General features: G+C 46.2%; 1 protein-coding gene across 3 annotated transcripts in view; it reads right to left on the reverse strand.

Annotated features, from left to right (window-relative positions):
* Nucleotides 1–23,019, reverse strand: part of Tgfb2 (transforming growth factor beta 2) — an 89,646-nt gene extending 66,627 nt beyond the window's left edge. Inside the window, exons 1-2 of one of the 3 annotated variants that reach the window (XM_052737945.1) lie at nt 18,799–23,011; nt 5,263–5,346 (exon numbers count right to left, since the gene is read on the reverse strand). In XM_052737945.1, coding sequence (XP_052593905.1) covers nt 5,263–5,346; nt 18,799–19,144 — 430 coding nt within the window. In that variant the 5' untranslated portion in view covers nt 19,145–23,011. Of the gene's footprint in view, nt 1–5,262; nt 5,347–18,798 lie in introns of all 3 variants that reach the window. The other 2 variants (XM_052737947.1, XM_052737946.1) reach the window with 2 other exon arrangements.
* Nucleotides 23,020–26,270: the final 3,251 nt, after the last annotated feature.

The following is a 26,270-nucleotide window of genomic DNA, read 5'->3' on the forward strand; positions in this document are numbered from 1 at the left end:
AGTTAGGCTGCTTCCTGTGCAGTGACGCTCTTCCCACACAGCCACACTGATCTCCTTCCAGTCTCTGCTTAAATATGTCTTCTTAAACAACACTTCCATGCCCCGACTACGTGAGAACGTTACTCATCCCTGCATCTCCCCAGACTTGTCCTACTCATTTTCTCTGGCACATTTGTCAGATTGTGTCCTCTCCTTCACTCTGTAGTATTGATTGTCTTCCATCACCAGAATCAAGATCTCGAAAGGCAAGAGTTTGCTTCTGTGGTATCCACTTGGTGGCAATATCATGGCTCCATTGGTGCCAAGGGCAGAGACTCAGTAAGTGCTGGTGAGTAGATTAGTGTCTCATAAGTATCTCATTGGTTTCCCCCAGACTGCTGCCAGCATTAGACATTTACTTGAGGATTCTATTGATACCTGTAGTTACTGTAGAGATCTTTCCATTAAAGCCTTGTTGGGGAGTAAAATTGACCCTCTCGGCTCTCCTTCTCACACCTCAGTAGGGAGGTAAGTCCTGAGAGGAGAACTGGGCAGTTCTCGAAACAGTATGAGGACCAAAAATAGATGTAAAACCAGGACTGAAATTGTCCTATTAGAGGATAAGATTCAGAGAACTGAGTGGTTCAAAACTCACACCAGAATCCTGGGGGGCACAAGCTGCACAAGTCAAATCATGACCATACTTTCTGAGCTTGGTCAGATTCTCACCTACTTTAAGACAAATAGTGTTTGGAAAGTGAAAAGTTCAGTACCAGAAGAAGCTTAGCTTGGTCCAGACAGTGGAGTTCACACCCGTTGTTGGCTAAAGAGGTAGTTCAGTGGTTAGAGAGCTTGCTGCTCCTGCAGAGGAGCCGTGTTTGGTTCCCAGCACTCATATAGCATCTTGGAACTGTCATAACTCCAGCTCCAACATTCAAGAGCCTCTTCTGTTCTCCTTGGCCACTGCATGCACATTGTACATGTGTGTGCACGCACATACTCCCCCCCCACACACACACACGCACGCAGGAAAAAAAGACAAAAATAAAAAACTCATACACATAAAATACAAAAGAATCTCCTTCAGAGCCCACAGTTGCCTAGTTGAAGGCACTGGAATGAAGGAATTACTCCCTTGTCTGATGCCAAGATGCTACTTACCCCATGTGCCCAATTCACTTCCCTGTACACTCAAGGAAGGCCCTTCCCTATGGCAGACAAGGAGCAAGGACTCTGCATGATACTACCAGTAACAGGTCTACCTCGTTGTTTGTAGGTACTTTGGAAAATGGGAGGCACATAGTGAGAACTCTGAATGGGCTCCGGATTCAGGGGCCTTCCCTTGCTGCAGCAGCTGATCAAACAGAGGCCCTGCTGGATCTGAAGCCTTCCACATGGGCGTCTGTGAGTAAACAGACGTGCATCATCAGAGCATGCACTGGCTCTCACAGCTGCAAACTTCAGTGACATCAGGAGCACCTGCAGTCTGTTTAGAGCATGCAACCTACCAGCTAACCCCACCAGTGCTTCTGACTCCGCTGGTCGGGGACAGGCCCCAGGAAGTTGCTTTGTAAGATGCCTTGGGACATACACAGACAGGCTATGCTTCGAATGCCACCTTTCAATCTTTGTTTTTTAAGATTTGTTGATTTGATTTTATGTGTGTGAGTGTTTTGCCTACATGTGTGTTTCTGTACTGTGTTTGTGCTCAGTACCTTAGAGGCCAGAAGAAGTACCAGATCCCCTGGAACTGGAGTTACTGATGGTTGTGAGCCACTGGGTTGTTACTGGGAACCCAAACTGGGGCCTCTGAAAGAGCAGCAAGGGCTCTTAACCCCTAACCATCCCTTCAGCCCCCATCTTTAAATCTTAACGGAGTCACTGAAAAACCTTGTACTAAATCCTTAAATACTGAGTTCATCTTGTGACTGTTAATCCAGGCATTCACAGAAAGACTATCAGCTATCTCTACTGCTTATCTAAGTTTGGAATTCCAGCTCCTTCCTTCCTCCCTCCCTCCCCCCTCTCTTTCTTCCTCCCTCCCTTCCTTCCTTCCTTCCTTCTTCCTTCTTTCCTTGCTTCCTCCCTCCCTCCCTCCTTCCCTCCCCACCTCTCTTTCTTCCTCCCTCCCTTCCTCCCTCCCTCCCTCCCTTCCTTCCTTCCTTCCTTCCTTCTTTCCTCTCTTTCCTCTTGCCTCCTTGTTTTAGACAGAGTCCAGCCCGGGCTAGCCTCAAACTCGTGATTCTCCTGCTTCTGCTTCCCTAGTGCCAAGATGATAGACATGGTTCCATACCCAGCCACCTCTATAATTAGGTACATCCAACCTTTTGACATTGCAAAAAGATGTCATCTACAAAGTTCACGCTTGAGAAACACACAATTGGATTTTTAAACATTGCAAAAAAAAATCGCATAAAATTTTAAGTATGTTTGCATTTAGCTGCATCCATAGCCATCCTCAGCCATGTACAGCCTGAGTGACGGACAGATTTGTGGGCGACCAGCTTTTACGCTTAGACAGGTTAACCTCGCCTTTATGTATTATTGGGGATGACGAACTCAACACAAGAAAATGGCTCTTCAAGATCACAGTCTGTGACAGCATGGGAATAACACAGACTGCTCGAGGAAGCATCAGGTAGGTCAGCCTGTCACCAGTGTCAGACCCCTACATGTCACCAGCACCCATATTACCTGGTAAAGAAAGGAAGAGGCACCCCACCCCGCTGCTGCTATCTGCTCCCCACATCTCCTTGGAATGGAGATAGTTCAAACAAAGTGACAGGGACAACACAGGCCGACTTCACTGAATGAGTGTTTGAATCACGGGCATGGAGAGAAATGCACTCAGATCCTGGATGCTTGCACCTGGCAGACACTCATGTTTTTACTCAGTTACTATTTCTAAGACAAAATAAAAGTAGAGTGCACTGCACAGAAATCTGCCCTCCCTCCAAACCCCCCTACCCCTGCCGTGTGTGTGTGTGTGTGTGTGTGTGTGTGTGTGTGTGTGTGTGTGAGAGAGAGAGAGAGAGAGAGAGAGAGAGAGAGAGAGAGAGAGAGAGATCCCCATGACCAGCTCTTTTGAGATAGGGTCTCTCATTGGTCTGGAGCTCACCAATTAGGCTAGAAGGGTTGACCAGTGAGGCCCAAGGATCCCTTGTCTCCAACTTCCTGGATTACAAGTGTGCCGTTATGCCTGGCACTTCCACGTGGGTTCTGGGGATAGAACTCAGGTCCTCCTGAGTAGGAGGCAAGTGCTTTATTGACTGAGTCATTTCCTGGCACCCTGTTAAGGGGTCTGGCCTGGAAGACCTCAGAGGGGTCTGCCATGTGGGGTGGGAAAGCCTCCCAGTATATGGGAACCTAGCCAAATCTGTGCCTCATGCCCTCCTTTACTCTCAGAGATGTTCAGGACAAAACCAGATTCCCCAAGGAGTGCTGGAGTTTCATGTGTCATATTCACTAAAGGAAGAGGAAAGCTCTAGGCAACTGCTAACTGAAAAATAACTTCAACAAAACAGGAGAATCTAGGGAGAAAAACTACTCCAGGAACCAGGAAAGGGCTTGGCCTGCTTGCTGGGCAGAAGGAGGAAAGTCACCTAAGGCAGGAGGGAAAGGAGTTACAAAATGAATGAGAGGAAAGCAGGAAGGAGTGAGTTTGGAGCCCGTGGCTAGGGTGGAGCAAAGCCAGGTCACACCTGGATTCCAATGTCAGCGCCACTATCAGCCAGTTCTGGGACAAGGACAAGGAACTCACTCCTCCAAACCACAATTTCCTGAAGAAAGGAAGAAAGAAAGAAAGAAAGAAAGAAAGAAAGAAAGAAAGAAAGAAAGAAAGAAAGAAAGAAAGAAAGAAAGACAGAAAAAGAAAGAAAGAAAGAAAGAAAGAAAGAAAGAAAGAAAGAAAGAAAGAAAGAAAGAAAGAAAGAAAGAAAAAAAAAAAGAGACTGTCCCCCATCTCCTGTCATTAACCCGTCCGAGAATGGGTGGTGTGACCTGGGTGACAGGGATGTAGAGGGGATTTGACAAAGGGTCTGCCTTTACTCACTTGTTTCCATTTTCCCTCCCAAACCACTGCTCAGTGAGTGGCAGGAAATAGCACATTTAACTCTTTGCTTTAGAGAGTGGAAGAAAGTACAAATTCAGAACTTAGAAACCAAATGAAATCTTGTCTCACACAGAGCTACCCCAGCACAGACTGAACATTTTACTGTGTTTATTCCCATTGTTCCCTCTAGCCACCGTGAGGCCTTCAACACCGAAACAAAGTGATAAACACATACTCTTAACAGAACTGGGGCTATTGTTTTGTTTTGTGCTAGAAACCCTGAGCTCCGGCCACTCTAAGTCACAGTAGTTCCTAAGAGGCCAGGCATGTCAAGTTGCAAAACAGGAGAGCCAAAGAATCAGGCTTCAGCCAGGGCAGTAAAACCATTCCCTCTGGGTCAATGCAGGACCTCCACGTACATTTCAAGAGTCCTAACTCACTTGGTCTGCTTCTTTCTTCCTGTGCATGGCTCAGGGACAAGTCAGCCACTGAATTCCTTGAGTGTTGGCTCTCTGAAATCTTTTCTGTGGACTCACTGCCCAGAACACAGTAGGCATTTAATCAATGCTAAGGGAACAGGTGATGCTCTGAATCAGAACGTAGCAGACACCTGCGGGTTTGGTGCCCCTCATTCTAACATGTGGAGCTGAGGGGCTTACACTTGGTCTCCAGGTTCAGGTAATTAAGGGACTAACCTACGACAAGTCATTTTCTCATGTAGCAATGAAGGTTATAGGTGACAGCATCAACATGGATCTCTCAGGAGCCTCCCTCTTTCACTTTAAGGGGAGGAAGAATCTCCCTTCATTTTGGTTTAGTACAAGGAACATTAATTAAACTACACTGTGTCAAAAATAGGAACGCAGACACAAATAAACTCTGCAAAAGGAACCTCCCATTAACATCCAGGCCTTACTAGATCTTGGGCCCTTCAGAAAATAGCCTCTGTGGGGATCAAAGGATCAATACTTTAAATCCCTCTGTGATCCCTGGCACACACAGCTCACACCTGGTAGTCATTCTTGCACATGGGGCAGTGTGTCACTTCCAAGCTAGTCATCAGTTCTTCTCATGAAATCGACTAGAAAATTCCAGGCACTTTGGTGACTGCTCACCTACAAGCTGTTTCTCAAAATCCTGTCTCCCCTCTGACCAGTTCCCCACTGGAGACAGACACAAAAGACTTGGTATCGCCATGTCAAAGGAGGAATAAAGTGGACAAGTATACTCACCAAGGTACCCACAGAGCACCTGGGACTGTCTGGAGCAAAAGCTGCCCACTGAGCCAGAGGGTGTTGTAACAACTGGGCAGACAGCTAGGAGTTTTAAAAAGCAGTCATTAGCTATTTTACTGAAGACATGCCCAGCCCAGAACTACACTAAGATTCCAAGTAGAAAAGGGACTTGCTGGCTAGTCTTACCATCCCCCCACACCACCCCTCAAAATAGCAGGCATCTGATAACCAGGGCAGGACATTAAACACTCAAACTCTTTGCTCCCACCCCTGATTTCTAGTCCCTGATCTCGTGTTATGCCATACCCAGCAGCCCACATTGTCCTTTTGACATGCTCTAGTAATAAAACAACAATTTACAATTTATATACTGAACTGGGGAAAAGTAATACCTTGAATTATACTAAGGATGAATAAGAAAGGTCTTGACCTCCTTGGACAAAAGAGTCTATTGTTCAGAACAAAGCTTGAGTCTTTGCCTGGCCTAGGTTTCACAGTTCTTAAAAACCACCTGTCCTCATTTTTCACCCACATATGAAACCCCTTTCACGTTTGGGTCAGAAATCCCAGGGCCTGTTGATTTAGAGCTATGGGCCTACAATGTCAAAAGTTAGCATGTTTTGAAAGAGAATAAACATGTCTTCCTTAGAGCTGGACTACTGGGACACCATGAGGCTTTTGTGTTTAACAGAATGGCAACTAGGTCAACATGTTGCTGCCTTATTCTTAGGGGAAGAAAATGCACTAGAAAAACTAAAACAAACAAACAAACAAACAAACAAACAGAAAACCACGTGGACGGACTTGTGTCTATCAAAGGGAAGAGAAAACATTGCTGAGGGTTCACAGCAACGGCTTTCTTCTCTCCAACAGGACTTTTGGAGGAGAAGATGGGGATTAAAATCCGTTGATTTCCCCTGAATTTATCCATGTTTCTGTATATATACGACAAACATGTTGCCCCTACCTCCCCAAAAAAGGTGCTAGATTTAAAGACTAGCAAATAAAAGGCAATTGAGCAATGCAGACCTTTCCATTATCTGGTTTGTGTGGTGATAGAAGCCTTGCCTACGTCCAAGTCTGGCATGAATACAGTTCTTTCTAGTGCTTCGCATGGGTTTGGAATCCGTGTGCCTTCTGTTGGCATGCTTGTATGGGTGTATCTTCGAGAGGTAACCAATGCCCTTCAGAACAGACTCAAACCTTCTTTTAACAAGACAAAGGCTTCATGGACTCCTCCACACTGATGCCTTACCCCTGTACTTTAAATAGACAGTAACAGCCCTTCCCACACCCCGTAACTGACCATCTCCAACATTCAGCCCTCTAACAAGCCCCCAGCGACACATGTTCACACATGTGTAGATTTCACTTTCAAGCCAGAACACTCTGGTTCTGAAATGGGGCTCCGCATTGCCGGTGTGGCAGGGAAGGTGAAGGCTAGTGATGACCCTTTCGCTGAACATGCCACTGTCATCTTGCTACCATATGCTGCTTCCAGCCGACATCTGCGCCCATATGTTCCTCCCAGTAAGCAACTGTGCTGTTTACTTTTAGAATTTCTCCACAGTCTGATAGGGAGAGGGTATCCCTCACCCGGAGTATAAACTGTTTGTCACAAGATTAGCAAGTTTTCTCTTTCATATCTGACCTTTACAAAGTCGTGCTGAAAGTTATCCTAAATAAAAATCTTAAGGAACATAATCAGAGACGGGCAGCGACGCGGAGGGAGCGGCTTGCTCAACACTTGTTCCTCTGTGTGATGGCCCTATGCATTTCTTGGGGGGAACCTAAGGCCTTTCCCTGGGAAACAGCACCTTCTTCAGGCCAGTACATGCCCTGATACAGAAGAGATACCATTCTGCCCATTGAATTCAGATGGCTGACACTGCCCAAGGTCACCTAGACCTCAGGGACACTGGTAAGGACAGAGGGAGGGAAGTGCTGCCCCCTTGAATCCTTAAGTATGCACCTTTGGTTTGCTTCTGTTCCACTATGAAGTTGAAATATTAATATCCTTCCTTGTTCCTGTTCTTTCTGCCCTGTTCTGTTGCCTTTTGTTTGTGTTTTTGTTTTTAAGCAGGTTCACAGGAAAGGCATCTCTGGTGGAAGTCAATACCCCAGACAGTAAGATCACAGACTGTGTGGGGGCTATGCAGAGAACAATCGTGACTTCTCAGGCCACAGAAAGCAGCCCTCGCTATTTCAGCAGCCAACATGCAACTTATACACAACTGTATAAGCGGCGATACGGATGCACTTTTATTTTTTCAGGTGACTGAGGTTCTAGTTATCTGTGATGCTTTGTGAGATAAGAAAGACAATGAAAACCCAGACATAATCATAGTCTTAGAGATGAAACTGTTCAGAAGAATCTGGATACTCATAAATTGAGAAAGAGGAATGTGAATTATACAGACTATAAGATGGAGTAGTGTGTTTTGCATGGACACTTTACAAAGTAACTAAAGACTGTGATGTAAATTATAAGTTCTGGGGGCTGTTTTAGCCTAGGATGGTAGGACAGGAAGCAATGAGACGAATCCCCCACTTACAAAGAAAGGGATACTTTTTCTTTTACCAGCTGGTTGCATAACCCTGAGGGACCCTGAGGTCTGGCCAAAGGTCTTTCCAGGGTGTAAGTGACAAAGAGTTGGACTAGTAGTTTTCAAATTTGACTATGCCCAAGTATCCCCTCTGGTGTTTGCTATGAATGCACATTTCCAAGCCTCTGTCTCTCCCCTCCTGGTTATCATTCATGGTTGTAGAAAGGGTTCCAGAAACCTGTATCTGGGCAAAGAGGTCAAGAGTTCCTAAAGCACATAGTTTACAAACCATCTGGGAATACTGTGTAGAATCGGCTGAGTGTAATTAAATGGCATCTAAAACTCTCAGTCAGAACCAAAGAGATGGCTTGGTAGTTAAGAGCACTGGCTACTCTGGCAGAGGATCCAGGCTCAGTTTCCAGCACCTAGGTAATGGCTCAAAACTGTCTGTAACCTCAGTTGCAGGGGATCCTACATGTACTTCTGGCCTTCAAGGGCACTGCATGCACATGGTACACACATTTACATGCAAGCATGCTCATACACATAAAATACACATATCTTTTTAAAAGTTTCAATAAACTTCATGTCAAATCAGCTCCTGAAAAATCCTCCCAAGCTCTTCGTACAGACACCCACAGTATCTCTCCTTCAATAAGAACAAATGTACAAGTGGGCGCGACCTTTTCCTGACAGTACTAAACTACAACAGCTTTCAACTGTTCTTAGAATGCGCCTACAACTGTTACTGGGAAAGAGAATACTCGGGGCTTGACTCAAGGCCTTCTTTCCGTAATGGGGACGCCTGTGAAATGAGAGCTGGTCCTATACCCACCATTTCATTACTGATCGTGATATTCCTGACAGTGGGATTCTTCTGGACTATGTCCCCCTCCAAGCCAGAGCAGTGCCCACCACTCCAGTCCACAGAAACAGAAAGCATGGGTGTCACAGGAAGAACAGCGGCAGGTCAGGGCGCAGTTCCCTTAGGCCCGCCTAGAGACTTCAGCTGACACATTGAACAACCTATCAAGCTGATGGAGAGGTCTAAGAGCGGACACTGTTCAAATCAGTGAGGGTTGCTGATGTTGGTTTGTTTTGTTTTAGTCTTTCACAGGGTCTCAGATACAAACAAGACAGTGAAAGACAGGCAGCCCTGGGGTCTCACAGAAGACAGCTCTACAGCGGTCCCTGCCGTGTGAGTGCCGAGTGAAGGCTGTAATTCAGCTTTTGTAATTCAGCCCCTCCACTTCCAGACCAGGCAGGAGTTCGGAAGCATGCCTTCCTCTGTCCCCGTTCTCAACGTCCAGAGCTTCAGATGCCAAGGGATGAACTTGGATGTGGAAAGATACACTAACAGAGAGCCATCCCAGGGGACAGTTTCTTCAATAAATGCTCTTCCTCTGCAGAGAAATGGCCTTTATCTGGGATTGCTCTTTTCTTCTCCTGGCCTAGGGTCAGAGAACACCGTCTACACTTTTCAGGACTTTCTGAGCTAGCTGCTCAATTACAGAACTTCGTTATAAATCAAGTAGGAGCAATTTCAGTGTGATCATGAATATGTCAAAACAGAATGAAAATGAGATTGAACTGGTGGATGAACTATGAATGGCCCTCTAAAAAAAGAATTTCCCCAAATGGAAAAATGACAAAGTCCTACCACATCTGGTGCAGACAGAATAATCGGCGATAAATTTGGTCTAAGAAGCACTGAAATGACCAACAATGAAACCAGTCCAAAGCTTGGAAATTAAATTGCATTTCCCAGAATATTCCCACTTACGCTTTGGCAACAATAAATAGCCCTGTGCTGTTAAAATCCACCAAGAAGAACTACCCGATCGTTCTGATGGTGTTGCTTTCAGGTGGAATGATTGCAGAGCTCACCAGCCCTGTGGTCATGTCAGCCTGTTTCTTGGAGCCAAATGGAGCATTCTTGTTCACAAGAAGGAAGGAATGAGGGTTCTGATGGCAGCCCGAGGTTATGAATGGACGGTGATCTGGGAACTAGCTTGTTGGGACATAGGTGGTGTTTGTCAGTGTGCTGTGGGCAAGATCGGGAAAGTCACATGAACAGAGCCAAGATCCAAGCCAGGGCATTTTTCTTTTTCTTTCATGAGACTGGAAAGATCCTGCAGAAAGAACTTCCTGAAACAAATATCACAAGAGAGCAATTCTCACATAGTTACTCCATGACTGTGCCTTCAGATATGTGGAGTCTCCTCTTCAGGAACAACCTGCCTCCTAATTACCAGTGTGGAAAGAGCCAGGAAGGCCTGAGGCCACAGAGACACTCTCCCTGGGAACGGAGATGCACCGAGCCGGCTAGTGTGAAGGAAAACAGCTGCCTGCCGAGGGTTGGAAATGCATTCAAACTATTTTCAGACGGTTTGGGCTTCACAACATCCACAGAGTATTTTCCATCTGCATTTGGTTTCTCAAGTCGTTGTGGCTGAAGAAAAATCCAAGCCAAACGTTTCTAACTTATCAGGCCTAAGGAGTCCAAGTGCTGTTGGAGAGAATGCAGGGATGGTAGCAGTCCACAGGACAGGGTTTGCTCAGCTCCACGAAGCTGCCCCTCTTTCCAAAGGACCTAAACCCAGTCAATTTCCTCTTGAATAGCAGTTTTCTGGCACCAGTGAAGTGGTGTTCCTAAGCTGCCCTAAGAAATCCAGGGTACAAATTCACGGAGGAAACATCATACAGTATACTATTACCCAAGACCAGAGGGCTCAGAATAGGTGCTCCTTGTATCATTGGTTTGGGTTCATTTCTCCTCCTCAGATCATTTGGGATGACTCCTGAGAAGTCCCTTCTAGCCCTGTCTTCTAGCCTCCTCTTTGAGACTCCCAATCTCTAAGCTCCTTCACTGGCTGCAGCCTTTGTACATGATAATTCAGGGCTAGGTCAGAGGTGCACCTACCCTGCTTAACCATGCCTGTCTGACCCGGCTCAAAGCTCTCTCCAAATGTCTTGCTCCCTTCTCAATAGAGTTTCTCACTAGGGGAGCTGGGACAGGAACAACACTATGAGGAGGTGAGACCTGGCCCTAAGGTCCAGAAGCAGTTGTGGTTGGTGTCCTTATCACACTTACTATACCCATGCTTTGTAACACTAGGACCAGCTGTTACTTTCTTCATGCTTGCAAACTGAGAAACTGAGGCCCAGGCAGGTGAAGAAGCAAGAACCCACACTACAAGGCCAGTAACAGCAAAGACACACTTTGATGTCAATGTCACAGCTCTGAAAGCCTATACTGAGAAGGCCATGTTGTAAGTCAAGATAAGACCCCACTCTTACAGCCCCCACTCCCTTCTTTTTGGAACAATCTTCTGTGTATCCTCTTGTTTCTACTTATTGGATCTGGCTAGCTCTAAAACTCAGACTCATTTTGCCTTCCCAAATCAATTAATTCTCTGGAAGCATCATAAAATGTTTGGGAGGGGTTACAGTACAGGTCAAAAGCAAGGACTTGATAAATCATAATTTTACTATCAACCAAGCACACAGATAAAAGTTAAACATGTTGAAGGAAAAAAACCCTCCAATTTTGTGCAATCTTCAGAGATATATTTGCTTTTCTAGGAAACTATTCTGAACTTTCAAATGCAATTCTACACAGAACAGAGTCATTCTCAAATGGATTGACCAGTGACGTCAGGTCAAGAAAAGCCATGCTAAGCTACTCAGAGTGGCACATGCCTGTGACGCTAGCACTCAGGAGGCTGAAGCAGTAAGATAAAGAGTTCAAGGTTGGCCTGGATTGCATATCCCAAGGTCTGGCTTGCATATTAAGACTCCATATTTACCAAACAAACAAGAAAAGTAATGGTGTCTGTTTCCTGGACTCTGGATTAAGGCTACTGTTATCATCAGGGAGCAAACCCTTTATGTATAGAATGTATCACTGATACACCAATATCTGTATCCTCGTATGCCAAAATGGAAATGCTAGCATCAACTTCAGGGCATGACTTATGAAGATGAAATGAGGCCTGTGTAAATATTTCAAGCCCGCCTGGCCCACAGAAGTGCCCAGTAAAGGTTCACTTTCTTCTTGTCCATATCAGTATAATTCTCTAAAAATGCAGAACCAGGAAAGGAACCTGTGCAGCCTCAGCCCAGAGACACTGAGTCCTCTCTCCCCTGATGTTTAAGAACAGCCTTTATCTCCAGGTTTCCTGGTGCAGGTCATTTTGGAAGTTCAGTCCTGTTCAAGAGGCAATGCTCACTCATTGAACATTTACTGAGCAAAGACAAAACTGTGCTAGGTTTTGTAAGAACAGAGGGGAATCAGGGCAACTACAGAACCAACCAAGAAAAACAGTGAAAGGAGGTAGAAATAAGGAATAAACAGTGGGGTCAAGATCTTGGGGTACAGAAGAAGAGCCAATTACATGTATTCAGAAAAACCAAAGATGGTCTCTTATGGAGGAACCATCTTCTTAAGTCTACAAGAATCTTCAAAAATAGTAAAAGACAGTTCACCCCGTTGAAGAGACAACATTCAGGGCCCAGAGACATGAAAATGTTTGGATAAAGGACAGATGTAAAAGGTTCCCAGAATGTAGTGTTCAAGCAGAGACTTGGAAAGGGGAAGAACTGAACAGGAAGAAAGCAGAGCTGACCTCTGGTCTAGAATCCTAATTACTTAAGAGAGCTGAGGCCTAAAGGCCACCTGAGAAACAATCAGAGTGAACAAGGGAACTGGATCCACTGGGTGAAACTTCTACGGAATGATTCGGGGATGCCAAGACACCCCAAGACAGTGGAAGTGGTCTGTGGGGCATCACATTTAAATACCTCTAAAATCCAGACCATCTCCTAACCATTCAAGCTCTAGAATTAACTGGAGTAATCTTCCCTTTCTAGTGGTGTAAAAGCAGTGGTGCATCTTAAAGTCGATGGCATTTGCAACTCAATGAACAATGACTGGCATGCAAAGGCCTACTCAACGCCAGAAGCTGCCCAGGGCCTCTTCACACATCCAACCTCTGCCGTCTGTCTGTCCACTGAAGCAGGTGGCTCAGAGTAGAAACGTGAAGGTCTGCCAAAGCTCACAAACACAGCGGGGCACTAGGTAGGTATGGGCACAACAACGGTTTAACCACCCTACAAAGGGATACCCATCACCTTGAAGGGTAAGGGGCAATTTGGATTGGGAACCAGGGGTCAAAGAGGGCTGGATGTGGAGTCAAGGTCGTCCAGCCAGCACCGGAAGGAAGTGTGGTGGTGAGAGACTACAGCCAGACACCCACCTCTGGCTGTCAGAAGTTAGAAAAGGAACAACCGCCTACCCAAGAAGGCAGCTTGGGGTTAGAACAAGACACAAATTCCTTCTAAACAAAAGGTGGAAGTAAACCTTTTGGCCTAAACAAGCCTGTTCCAGAATCCCTAACAGGTTATTAAATTTAAAATAAAATACCTAGAGAACCATGAATTCCTGGGTTCAATATTATCTCTGTTTAAAATATATTAAAAGAGCAGGACACAAGCACACCAGATGCTTTTAAAAATGACAACAGAAACATCTGTTTATCTCAGCCAAAGCCACATTTCGTCAGGCTGCTGGGAATCTGCAAAGTGGATTCCTTGCTGAGGCTGAAGGACAGACCGGAAATGCGAGGAGACAGCGGAAAGGGCTGCTCCGGGCAGGCACCTGCTTGCCGCCCACCTCACTTGGGAACTTAAGAAGGAGATGGCAGGAGCAATGGGAACAACAACGTGAGCCAGAAACCCACCCTTGCACACTTCTCCCGGGCTCCTCCACCCTGCCTTCCCGAACCTTCTGAAACTGCAGCCTTAAGTGTGTTGTAATCTCTGGGCAAAGGCCCCGGAGTCACTGACCTCCTCGATTCTAACCCAGATTTGATGTGGGTTCAGCAGTGAGTCATTAGCCCTTTTTTCACATCCCCATTTCCTCCAGGAGAAACGATTTGTCATTCTTTCATATCTTTACACAGAAGGTGCCTGAGGAAGTTACATCAGCATCTTTCCACCAAGGAGAAGAAAACTTTCAAAACCTGCGCCTCCTCTCCTTGACCACGGGAGGCGCTGTGGAGACGCAGAGGTGTGGTTAAGTGGACCACACCTGCTCTTTAATCTTGGGGAACCCCCAGCCTTTAAAACATGGAAGTCTACTCAGAGGAGGCAGCAGCCTCACTTGGCAACGAAAACTACCTGCCTGTTTCAGCTACAAACCGTGTTTTAATTTGAGGCTTCTCTCGCCTAGTCTGCAAAGTGAAAATGAAGGAAATCTTGCAGTCGGGCAATGCGGAGGAACTCAAGTGTAACCACAGTTAGGCATTAGAAGTAGTGCTGGCCACAATGCCATAAAAAGAGGGAATCAACGACTGGCCTGTCGTGCACGCAGAACAGTCATGATGGAAGTCAAGAGGTCCAAGCCAGCCTTTATTCTCCAGCCCCTCACCCCACTCCCACCACATATTCATACACAAACATACAGAGACTCAGGAGAGAAGGTAAAAATACATCTTACAGTAAAGCTACTACTGTGTTCTGCTAATATTCTCCTTCATTGGGCAGTTGGCCCAATAGACCAGCAGTCTGTATACAGAGAGACAGATCCATGAATTGAATGCTAAGTCACATTCCTCAAAACCATCATGCCGTTGCTATTCAGTCTACATCCCACAATTTCACTTGGAAAATTACAGGGGTACCAGAAAAGGAGAATTGCTTAGTATTAAATGTTTAGCCTTCATGTGAAAGAATTACAAAGGAAACCTAGCTGTGGTTTTCCAGGCCATATACTTCAGTCCACCTAATTCTAAGAGATGGAATAAGCCAACATGGCTATCGACTTCCTTTGCTTGCCCAGGTTACAGATTCCACTCAAACTGGAAAATCCAAGATCATTCTTCTATTCTTTTTTTTCTATGTGCTGCCTGGCATCTGAATGATACTGACCAGTATTCCTAGTAAATGAGGGACCAACCCCATTACTGAAGGTCAATGAATGGGAAGCTTGATTGTCTCTAATGTAGGAGCTCCAATATCACAATCATAAAGTATATGCCATACAAAATAGCCTAACCCATATTCTATTATGATTATTCTCTATTTGATTATTTTATTTTAATATCTTTAGATCATAAAGATACTTTATTGTTGCTATTACTTTTAAAACAGTACTAGGAGCAGGATTCAGCAGTCCAAGCTAAACACCAGGGAACTGTGGCTTCCTACTATGGGCCACGTTGAAATTGGAGGCTGGATAATTCTCTGGTATATGGAGAAGGTGGGTAGGCTGCCCTCTTCATTATGAGAGGCTAGGAATATCCCTGGCTTCTATCCCTGGCAGCAGCACCCCACCTCAAGACTATGAAAACTATCCGGACATTATCAGTTGTCACAGCAGAGGCAGTGTGGAGCAGGGAGAGGGAGGGGCGGGTTACAACAGAGCCAGAGTCAGACCTACAACATGTGCCTGCTCTGCTGTGAAGACAGCAGAGAGGAGAGCCAAGCATGTGGTCAACTCCTACAGTCCCAGCACTAGGGAAAATGAGACCTGAGGGTCATGAGTTTGAGGATGGCCTAGACTATATGACAAGTTTAAGGCTAGCTTGAGCCACACCATGAGGCCCTTCTTAACAAAACAGGGTTTGGGATACAGCTCAGTGGTAGGGATTGCTTCCTTGCAAACGGAAAGCCTCAGACTTAAAACAAACAAACAAAAATAGACAAAAAAGAAAATTACTTCCTCTTACCCATCATGTCTCTACAGGTTTTAATATCAGTTTAGATTCTTCTTAGATGTAACAGAGTCACTTTTTTTCAGAATTTCTAAAGCCTTGTATGGTGTCTTTTGAATATCTGCACCTTGAACTTCAAAGGGATAGTCAAAGTGTTCGACATCCACTAATTCCTGCTGGGCAAGCTATCGGTAAACTCCAGCCCAACTCCGCTTTGTGTCTTAAACTAACAGTATGCGAAAAGATCAATATGAAGAAATTCAAAACTAATCAGATCCCTTCTTTAAATGTTGACATAGTATTATTTATACCCCCATAAATACATTCTTGGCTAAAATTCATACTAGGAGCTTGGCACCTGGCCAGTTCTATTAATATCTACTTTATTTATACAGCACACTTGGCCAAGGATAATATTTAAGACAAAGTATGCCTGAGGGCATATACAATATCTCTTATATTTTCACTTTTAAATCTCCACATTGCTAAAAATATTGAGTTTGAACTTCATAAAATGTCCCACCAAGGGCCATCAACCATCTGTAGTGATATACAGTCACCGAGTATAATTAGGGCGTATTTGTAATACTTGAGCTGAAGTCACTCCCCAAACACTAATAAGTTGGTGGGGAAAAAAAGAAAAGAAAAAAGAAGCGGTGATCTTTCCCATGCCTTCCTCTATGCACTTATGGCCCTCTTCAGATTCACAGCAAGACAGAACAGGCACACACCCTCCTTTCAGGCACCATAGCAGCAACAGCCCAGTCCCAAGTCAGGCAGAAAGCGCTGAAGAGGGAAAGCTGGCACGTAAGCCAGTCCTGGTCACACTTCCAGTTTTCTTTGCTTTAAAAATACAATGGAATGGTTTTCTTTCTTTTCTTTTTCTCTTTCCCTTTCTTTTTTTCTTTTTTCTTTTCTGGAAGCTCTCACTATATTCCAGGACTTCCTAGTCCTGGAAAATCAGTTAACCTACTTTCTATAAAATTATCCACAGTCCCTGCACAGTTGTGTTGAATCTACTATTAATAAGACATTCTACTTCTAAGTGTCTACACTGAACATAGGTTTTTTAAAATCTATTTTTCATGTGAAAATATGATAGCATATGTGTGTATATATACATATATGTATATATACATATATGGGGGGGCATACACAAGTATATAGTGTTTAGGTTTTCATTTATTTGAAGGCTCAGGGGTGGGATAGAGATGAGAAGCCACACATTAATCTTAGATGATACTCTCAAGTCCTCCTGATATCCCGGGGAATGTCTCTAATTTGTTCATGACCATGGTCCTGGGTTGTCCTGTCTCTGCTCACCTTCATCCATCAGACTGAAGTGCTCCCTTGGCTAGCTCCCTCCACACCTACACAACGTGAGACTGGATCTTCTGTCTCTGCAAACATCCTGGCAGCTAATCTGAGCTTTTGCAACCGAACACCGAAGGAGGACTTATTCGGCCCCCTATAACATACTTGTCTGTCAGCCCAAATATCGGTAGAATCAACACACACACACACACACACACACACACACACACACACACACACATGCAAGAGAAAGCTAACTGACTCAACCCTTCGCTCAGCCTCAATGGTTCTGGACTAATTACAATGAACTCTCTTCGTTAGCCTCGCTATGGCTCCACCCCAGATAGAAAGCCTTACTTCCCAGGGGGAATAAACAGGGCAGAGTGTAAGTGTCGCCACTGTGGTGGTTAGGACCATAACTATAATAATAAAATCATCCTGCTGGGCAGGGTTCCCTGCATCTGTTACGCCATGAAACAAGAGACACTACAAGGTAAGAAAAGTGACCAGAAAGAGTGTGGGTAGACACTCTGAGGACACCAAGTGCAAGACAAGGCAAGCTGACTAGCTACGGCTCGTCAAACTAAAAATAAATATTAGAAGAGAAAGCACCACCCTGCAATTCTAACTTCTGGGATAAAATTACCAAGATGGCTGCATTATCTATTTAGGCAAGACACCGCGGGGACTTCACAAAGGCAGCCAGCGAGGATATAGGGCATGAAAAGGGGAGGAGAGAAAGACTCAGCCAATGAAAAGTTTACGACGGGGACTTGGAACACAGGGATGCTCAAGTTTTTATTTTTTCTTTTGGTGTTTCTTCTGGTGTTTAACCCTCTCAGGTAATCACCCAGCGATGTTGCTGCTGCAGTCTCAATCACGCTCTCTCCCCTCCTCTTCTCCCTGTTTTAAAGAACTCTGAAATAAAACTACACTAACTGTACTTCTTCCCTTCCCCGCAAAGAGCTCCACAATAAATCACTGCTACTGTATGCCAGCTGTTTTGAGGATACTGCTCGTAGGGAAACAGGGTAAAAATATTTTTTAGAAAAATCAGCTGTCTTTTCTAGATTCTATTTCAGAATGCACAGGAGTCCCCACTGCTTAAGAAAGCGCTGGAGCAGAGTTCAAGGTTGAAAAAGATATCGGAGAATACCCTAAGAAAAATGACCTGTTCTCAGCCTAGTGAGGGCTAGCTAGAAAAACAGAACGGGAAGTGAAACCTACTTCAGCCCAGTTAGAACTGTATTTATCCTTTCTACTCTCCAAGTGAGGTCAGAAGGGGACTCGGGACATGGTTTTGCGAGGGGAGGAGTGTGAAAACACCTACACAGAGAGCACCAGAAGATCGAGGATTTAAGGGGTTTCAGTGTTGTCACCCCCCCAACACCCTGCGCGCGTTTGGTGTTGGTGATGCTGACATTCTTAGGGCAGTGAGAAACAATAGCAAAGGCTTGGGGAGCCCCCAAATAGGTCAGTACGGAAAGGGGGTGCCTTTGGGAAGGCTAGTTTGAAGGCACTTTTTTTTAACTCTTTGTGTACTGGTTGGAGGACACCCCCACCCCCACCCTGCGCCAACCCAGCAAAGAAAACAAATCTATCAAGGTCCCCCTAGCCTAAAGTCATCCGGAAAAGCGCTTTCCTTTTGACAGAAGGGAGCTGACTCCCTAGTTGGTGGACCAGGGAAGAGGGAGAAATCCAAACGTCTTTTAAAAAGACTGAGGCGTTTGGGGGAAGGGAATTATAGAGAAAAAATAAAAAATAAAACCTGCAGATCTCCATCCCACGACTGGAAAGGAGGTGGAAGGAGCGAAGGACAGAATGGAAAGGGGGCGATCGGCACCTGGGGACCTGGAGAGGAAAGGGCGGACGCCTAGGGCTGCTGTGGGTCTGTGGAGCTCCGGGCCAACCTTAGACTTGGGGATGGAAAAGGCGAAAACCGTGGAAACCGTACTTACTTTCGGAGGGGAAGTGGGACGGCATGTCGATTTTATAAACCTCCTTGGCGTAGTACTCTTCGTCGCTCCGCTCGCGCTCGCAGGCGGCTGCCCTCCGGCTTGCCTTTTCCTGCAGTAAGTCCCTGGTACTGTTGTATATGGAAATCACCTCCGGGGGGACCTCGTCCGGCTCAGGATAGTCTTCCGGGGGGCTGGTGAGCTTCAGCTTGCTCAGGATCTGCCCGCGGATGGCCTCGATTCTCTTGCGCATAAACTGGTCCATGTCGAGGGTGCTGCAGGTAGACAGGCTGAGCGCCACCGGGACCAGATGCAGGAGCAAAAAGGTTCTCAGCACACAGTAGTGCATGTTTTTAAAAGGTGGGAACGTTGCTGTTGTTGTTGTTGTTTAAAGTAAGAAAAAAATATAAAAAGAAACCAATAATTCTCAGAGCAAGTCAGGTAAAGTTTTTTTTTTGTTTGTTTTTTTAATGCGAAACTTTTGCAAAGCAATCAAAAGTCAATGCCCGATAGAAAAACGTCCCTGCTGTGATTCCTTTAAAAAAAGAAAGTGCAACGCGTTCCCAACGTGGAGACAGTAATATGCAATGCTCAAGCGTGGGGAGGGGGTTCTCACTTTAAGGAGTAAGAAAGGTTTGTTTTCCCCCCAGGAAGGGAGGGAGTGAGTGGCTCTGAAGTAGAAATAAACTTAAAAGGAAGAAATGGAGTTCTGTGTGTCAGGCTCGGGTGCGGAGTGGCGGATCTGAACTCGGATCCTTCGCCCAAAAGGGAAGAGACGAGAAGGTCCGGGGACTGGCAGGAGGCGCGCAGGGCCGCGGGGAGCGCAGAGCGGCGGCCGGGGCTGCGCCGGGCTCTAACTGAGATGTTCAAAGACCGAGCGGCTGGGGCCTGCCTTCCACACGTGTGTGGATGAGTGTGCGTGTGGATGTGTGCGCGCGTGCGTGTGTGTGCGCGCGCCGAGGGCGAGCCTGGCGAGCCGCGGGGAGGCAGATGCGCCCCGGCGCGGCTCACTCGGGGACTCGGTGGGGTACTGTCCGCCCCAGAGATCCGCCAAGACCGGAGCAGGCAGCGACGATCCTGCTCCTGCGGCCGCGCTGTGGCCTACACCCGGCTGGGTCGCTCCACGTTGCAGCCGCCGCTGATGCCTGCAAAGGGGGTTAGGTTCCAGCTCCGTCCTGCAGATCCTCCTCCTCTTGCTCCAGGCGGCCACCGGGCGACAGAGATCGGCCACCTCCTTCACCCCCTGCGGAACAACACCGCCTCCTGGGCGGGTTGGCTGCGGGGCGCCTCGGAGACCCGCACCCTTCCCCAGCCTCTCCTGGCTTCCAGCAAGCTTGCACTTTCTCGGTTAGGGTAAGAAGGGACTTGCGACCCTAAAATAGACCTCTGCTGATACCTACTCCTCTCTGCAGCCCGGTGGCTTCAGGACGGCTCCTTAAACCCTAATGCTTCTACTCTTCATCCCTGTCGCCTGCCCTAGGGCTCAGCTCTCTGCTTGTTCTCTCAATCTCTCGCCCCGGCTCTCTGGCCCACAGCGTCCGCAGCTCAGCTCCGAGCAAACCTTCTGCTGCCAGCAGATAACATCACGATCCTGCCCGGAGCAGAGATTTATAAATGCTCCCCAAACCACGTGTTTGCCTTCAACAAAGTGACGCGCTAGGATTACAGTCAGAAGTCCTCTGTTACTAAGACCACGAGCTCTCGACCGTTGAGGGGGTGTGGAAAAGGGGACGGCCCGTGGGGGAGGGCCACCGGCAAGAGCCATTTGGAGCTGTCTGATCGGTGAGGGCTGTCGGTGGAGGGGCAGGCAGCTAAGCATCTCGTTTCTACATGGAGGGGCTCATTCATTCGCAGCCTTCCTGGTTTTTATTAGTCTGTTTACAACCAAGCCTTCTGTTTGTCTGTGAACTAGCAGAAAACCGGTCCACCTTTCCTCCCCATAAAGGAAGCATTGCCTTCTTCTTTCTATGGCTTTCTCCTTTCTTCCTAGACAGGGACTATCCACCATCTCCATTCTGCCCACAGCATACATCTAGGAAACCTGGATTTTAAACGTTTGATGTCTACTGTTACATAGTACTCATAGCCTTACATTTTCTATACCGACCTGTCCAAATTAGATGGATACCAGAATCATTCTTACCACTGTCCCTTTTCCTTTTCGCCTTTAGTCAAAGTCAGCATTTCAGTTTTAGCAATGACTCTGTGGCCACACTGACTAGACAGATAATTTAAACTGGAAACTGTTGAGTATTCCCCCAAAGTCAAGATCTCTATATTATTTCCTGGTTCAGTCATTTCCTAGTTCAAACAGAACCGAGCCTTTGGGGATACATGCAGTAGATGTGTGTGGGAGGGACTTATATTATTAATAGAGGGAGCTGGGTAAATAGCAATGAGAGCTGGCATACATTCCATACAGCAAGGAAGAATATTATTTATATTTCACAGACAAGGAGGCAGAGGCCATAGGAAGTGAAGTCCGTTGTTCTAGAGAACAGGAAGTGGTGGGCCTGGACTTCGCAGGGAAGGCCCGCTGCCTGAGTTCTCTCTCACTCTGCCATTCTAAGAAACACCAGTTCCAGAACATCTGATAAACAGGGATTCTGAGGTCAAGTCAGCATGGGTGATGCAGAATAGTCTACTGCCCTCTTACAGAACCAAGATTCCCACTGTCATGGTCTGTGTTCTAAGAATCCTGCAGCAAACTTCCTCCTTTATCACCTCCCCACCCACCTTGAACACAAAATTCCTCTACTCCACCGACCCTGTAAAACCCTGGAGAGAATGAATTGTTCCAACATGCACCTAGATGATTCTGAAAAGTATATGAAACCGCCATCATCGGCAGACTTCTGGTCAGCTTCAGATGGAAAGAGCTCTCCCAGCAGAATCGACCAAGAGCTAGTGTGAGGCCATCTTAATCCAGCTGCACACAGAAGACATGGAGTGGGAGCTAGAGCTACCGAGGGCCAATGTCACTTGGAACACTGCGGCTTGTTGGGGGGTGCTGCTATGATAATCTGCTCAGCACCTAGGTAGGGCTTCCCTTGAGGCCAGTGAGCATCTCACCTGGTGCTTACTGAGACTAACCTGGGGAACAGGCACAGGTGCATCTTAGGATGAGTGGATGCAGAGAAGGACATGGGCAGAGCAGCAATAAGCCCCGTATTAACATGTACTCCATTCATGCAGACATGCACCCCTCTAACATCAGTAACCACACTCTTGTCCAAGATATACAGCTCTATATCCCTTGGGCCTGAGACTGGACCTCTTCCTAAGAGGCTCCTTTAGTTTTCCCAGAGCCCAGGAGGTGACAGACACCTTCTGGGATGGGCAAGCATAATGACTCAAGTCAGCAGGAGGAAAGGAACCCTTTCTGCCTCACAGGAGAGGAGTTCTCAAGAGCTGTGCTCCTTACCACAAATGGATTTGTCTTTAGCAGCTAAGGCCTTTGCACCCCATAGTCAGGAAACAAAGCCACCACACCTATTAAGGCTGGTATGTACTCGGGCTCCACAGGCTGTCTGGTAAAAGAGCACATTGTGTATAGCATCTTGACCTCAGTGCTCAGAAGGACCACTCCAAGAGTTCAAATTCCTGTCACTGTGGCCTGTGAACCTATCAGAACTATTCAGAGGCTCCATTCATTTCATGACCTGTGGGACTGGGAATATACGCAGAAGACTGTAAGGAGGAGTCATTATACAAGGCATAGGAAGTGTTTATAACAAAGTTGGAGCCTAGTGTCTGCTCATTAAGCCTTAACTGCCATTATCTTATCCTTCCTCTATTGCAGTTAGGGGCCACTGTCAGGCATGTCTATGTCTCGTCTCCTTTCTTCATCAATGGGTCAGGGGAGGAGCTACATGAGTCTGCTTCATGGACACACATGCCTTGTTTAAAACTTAGGGTATTTTGCCCCTCTGTAATTGCAGAATGAACAGCTAAAAGCACACTTTTGATGAAATACAATACGAACTTGCTACCAAAGTTCAATTAGGCATTCAGCATCATTAAGGTCTCTTAACACCCTGAAGTGAAAGGTTTGGTTTCTAGGCCAGCAAGGTTGAGGGTGAGGAAGCAGCTGTGTCCAATCGAAGCCCTGAGTGCTCATTAACAGGCCTGTTATTCACTTCAGTGATGTGGAGTGCATGCAAAACAAAACTGCGTGTGCCTGTCCTGGGGTCTGTCCCTCATGTCACAGCAACCGTCTGACCTGACCTCTCCAGCCTCTCATCAAAAAAAAAAAAAAAAAAAAAAAATTATTTATAACAATTCCGAAAGCTTTCTCAATACCTCCTAGCATTAGAATACAAAAACAGGAAGTGGGGGAAATATACGAAGCTGCAAAACATTTTTTTCAATCATCAAATTGTGACAATAAGTGCAAGAATAATCCTTTTCCGTTCTTATTGTAACTTACATCTTTACAGTTATTTGTGTGTGTACACCTGCCATGGCACACCTGTGGGGGTCAACGGATAACTCTCCCACCGTGTTCTCTTCCTTCCACCACGTGGGTTCTGGGAACGGAACTCAGGTCACCGTGCCTTCACCCCTGGAGCCATTTTTCCGCCCTGTGAGTTCATCTTTGATTCCACGACTGAAAAACAATGCTTGGACCACATCTTTTTTTTTCTTGGGTTCCGTGTACATTTTAATAAACAAGTTTAACTGTGGACTAAGAAGTTTGCTGTAGAATAATAAAATAATAAAAGGGGCCAAGCAGGCTCCCTCAGTAAAGTCCTTGTGAGCGTGAGAACCTTGGGGTGATCCCCAGTATCTACAGAAAAGCTGGATGTACACGTGCAGCCCTAGGGTTGGGGAGACAAGACAGGAGGCTTCCTGGGGTGTGGTGGCCAGCTGATGGCACCAGTGACCTTCGGGCTCAGTGAGAGGCCCCAGCTTACAAAATAAGACGGAGGGTGAGGGGGGTGATAGAGGAAGACACCTGACACCAACCTCTGGCCTACACACACACACACACACACACACACACACACACACACACACACACACACACAGAATAACAATAATCTGTCACTATTTTATCTGGCAACTGTAGATTGATCTCAGTAAGAAGTGATGAGACAATGTCAGGGAACACGAAGAGAAGGCCTCAAAGAGACCTGTGGTCGAAGGGGAAATGGTTAAGTTGAAGAGGTGAAAACAAGGAAAGGCAGAGCCCAGGCAGTCTTCAGGCAGTATGTGCTGACAATGCTCGTGGCCCAGCCACTCACGTCTACCAGCTTGGAGACAGTTCCGTCAAGAGCACAGGTACCTAGCAGCTCGGGCTGCCAACCCTCCCCGGATTCCTCAGTGACGCCTCTGCTTTCTTGGCTCTGGTGAAATCCATCCACTAAGATGGCACTTAACCAGTGGCATAAGCACCCAATGCCAGTGCTGAGGTGCAGAGCCAGGAGCAGAATCCCCTGTCCGGTTTCTGTCCTCTACCGCCTGTGTGGTCCATAGAGACGCCACACGGAGCCAGGGCACTGGGGAAGACGAGCGAAGTATTTGGGCCAAACAGAAATTCAAATGAAAGAAGAGAAGGCACCTGACAGAGGGCATCGGGTTAGGGTTCTCCTCAGTGAGTCTGAGAGAACACAAATGGAAATGTTCTTGCGTGTGTGTGTGTGTGTGTGTGTGTGCGCGCGCGCGCGCGCGCGCGTTCATCTGCATACTGGGTGCTTGTGTGTGGAGGTCTGAGAACAACCTCTGATGTCATCCCTTAGGCTCCATCCACCCTTTTGTGAGACAGGGTATGTGACTAGCCTTGAATTCACTTAGGAGGCTTGGCTGACTGGCCAGTGAGCCCCAGGGACCTGCCTGCCTCCACATACCCAGCAATGAAATTATAAGCACATCTACCATGAAGGACTTTTTTTTTTTTTTTAAAATGTGGGCTTGGGGGATCAAACTCAGGTCCTCTTGCTTGCAAGGGAAGGATGTGACTGACTGAGCCATCTCCACAGAGCCAAATGGAAGTACTTTTAAGATGTGTAAGTTGTAGGTGAATTTATCATCATTCACCTCAGGGGGCTTCAGCCTGTGTGAAATTCCAAATATGTACAATTCTACTAGCAACATCAAAACTATATTTCATCAACGTGGCCTTTCTACTGCCTCACTCTGCAATTTAAAAACACAAAAATAAAGCAGAAAACACAGGACAGCAGTAATTGCATAAAAAGAAAACCTCTTTGTGGTTTTTATGACTGATGGAAAAACTGGTAAATAAGTGTTTTAAGAAGTAAAAGTATATGTTAATAAGTATTTGTGAAAGCCCAGCTAGATGGCTTTGAAAGTCCTGACCACAACTTTCTGGTGACTGCTTCAACTCTCCAAAAAGAAAGTTCGAGAACTTGCAGACTTAATGAAAGTTCCTTCCTATTAATGAAATTAACCACATATTTATCACACAGAAGGCCTGTGAGGATGAAGCCATGCTCAAGCCATTCATCTGTAAGAAAGGCTTTGACTTTCCCCTTTTCCGGTTATAGGGGCCATGTGACACTCCATGTCCCCAGGCCTTTCCTCTGAATAAGCAGTGGATTCTCAACATCATCTCACCATCCCATTTTGAAAATACTCACTCTACAATTTTAGCAAATTATATAAAACCACACCATCGCTAAAGTAGAGTCTCCAAGAAGTATGGGGTTGCAGGCAAGCCAATCTCCTCCATGGGAAGAAAATGGGTAATTAATAAAGATGAGGAGGCCGGCAAAATGCTTCCGTGGACAAAGCTCTAGAAGCTCTAGAAGCCGGAACTCATGCAAAGGTGGGAAGAACAGACTACAAGGTTGTCCAAGTTGTCCCCAGACCTTCAGGCATGATGGCATACACAGCCCCCCCCCCCCCCCCCCCCCCCCGCCACTAATAAGAGGAGAAAGATGGGGATTAACAGGCATTTTATGTATTCGGTGTACTCATAAAAACACTTTGGAACATGAACAACAGAGAACCTTAGAAGTAGAAACCAGTGGTGCCCCTTACCATTCAGTACCACTACCGGAAACAAGAAGTACAGTAGTGGGGCTGTAGGTTGACTCAATCGGTAACATGTGTGTGTCACCACATCTAGCAACCTGAGTTCAATCTCCAGGACCCACGCAGTGCAAGGAAAGAACCAGCTCCCACAAGTCGTTCTCTGCCCTCCACATGCTCAATAATAAACTATAACTTAAAAATATTTTAAGTTCCATGGTTTGCATAATACTAATTTTTCATGCTGACCTTTCCTGTTTAATAAAAGCGGTTGCTCCCCCAAACCAGGGACTCTTGGAAAGTTAACGTCATGTACCGGAAAGAGTTGTATCTGAAATGTTCTGTGATCAATCTTTCTACAACTTATGGTTTCTGAGTCTGCTCTATATGTCTTTTTAAAAACAAAGGCATCTTTACAGTTCCTAAAAAAATGGCAAGCTATCCATCAACTAAAGAAAGAAATCAAAAACAGTGTGTCA

The sequence above is a fragment of the Peromyscus californicus genome, unplaced genomic scaffold (genome assembly GCF_007827085.1).
Source record: "Peromyscus californicus insignis strain IS unplaced genomic scaffold, ASM782708v3 Scaffold_14__1_contigs__length_90479793_seg_2, whole genome shotgun sequence".
Taxonomy (NCBI): Eukaryota; Metazoa; Chordata; class Mammalia; order Rodentia; family Cricetidae; genus Peromyscus; species Peromyscus californicus.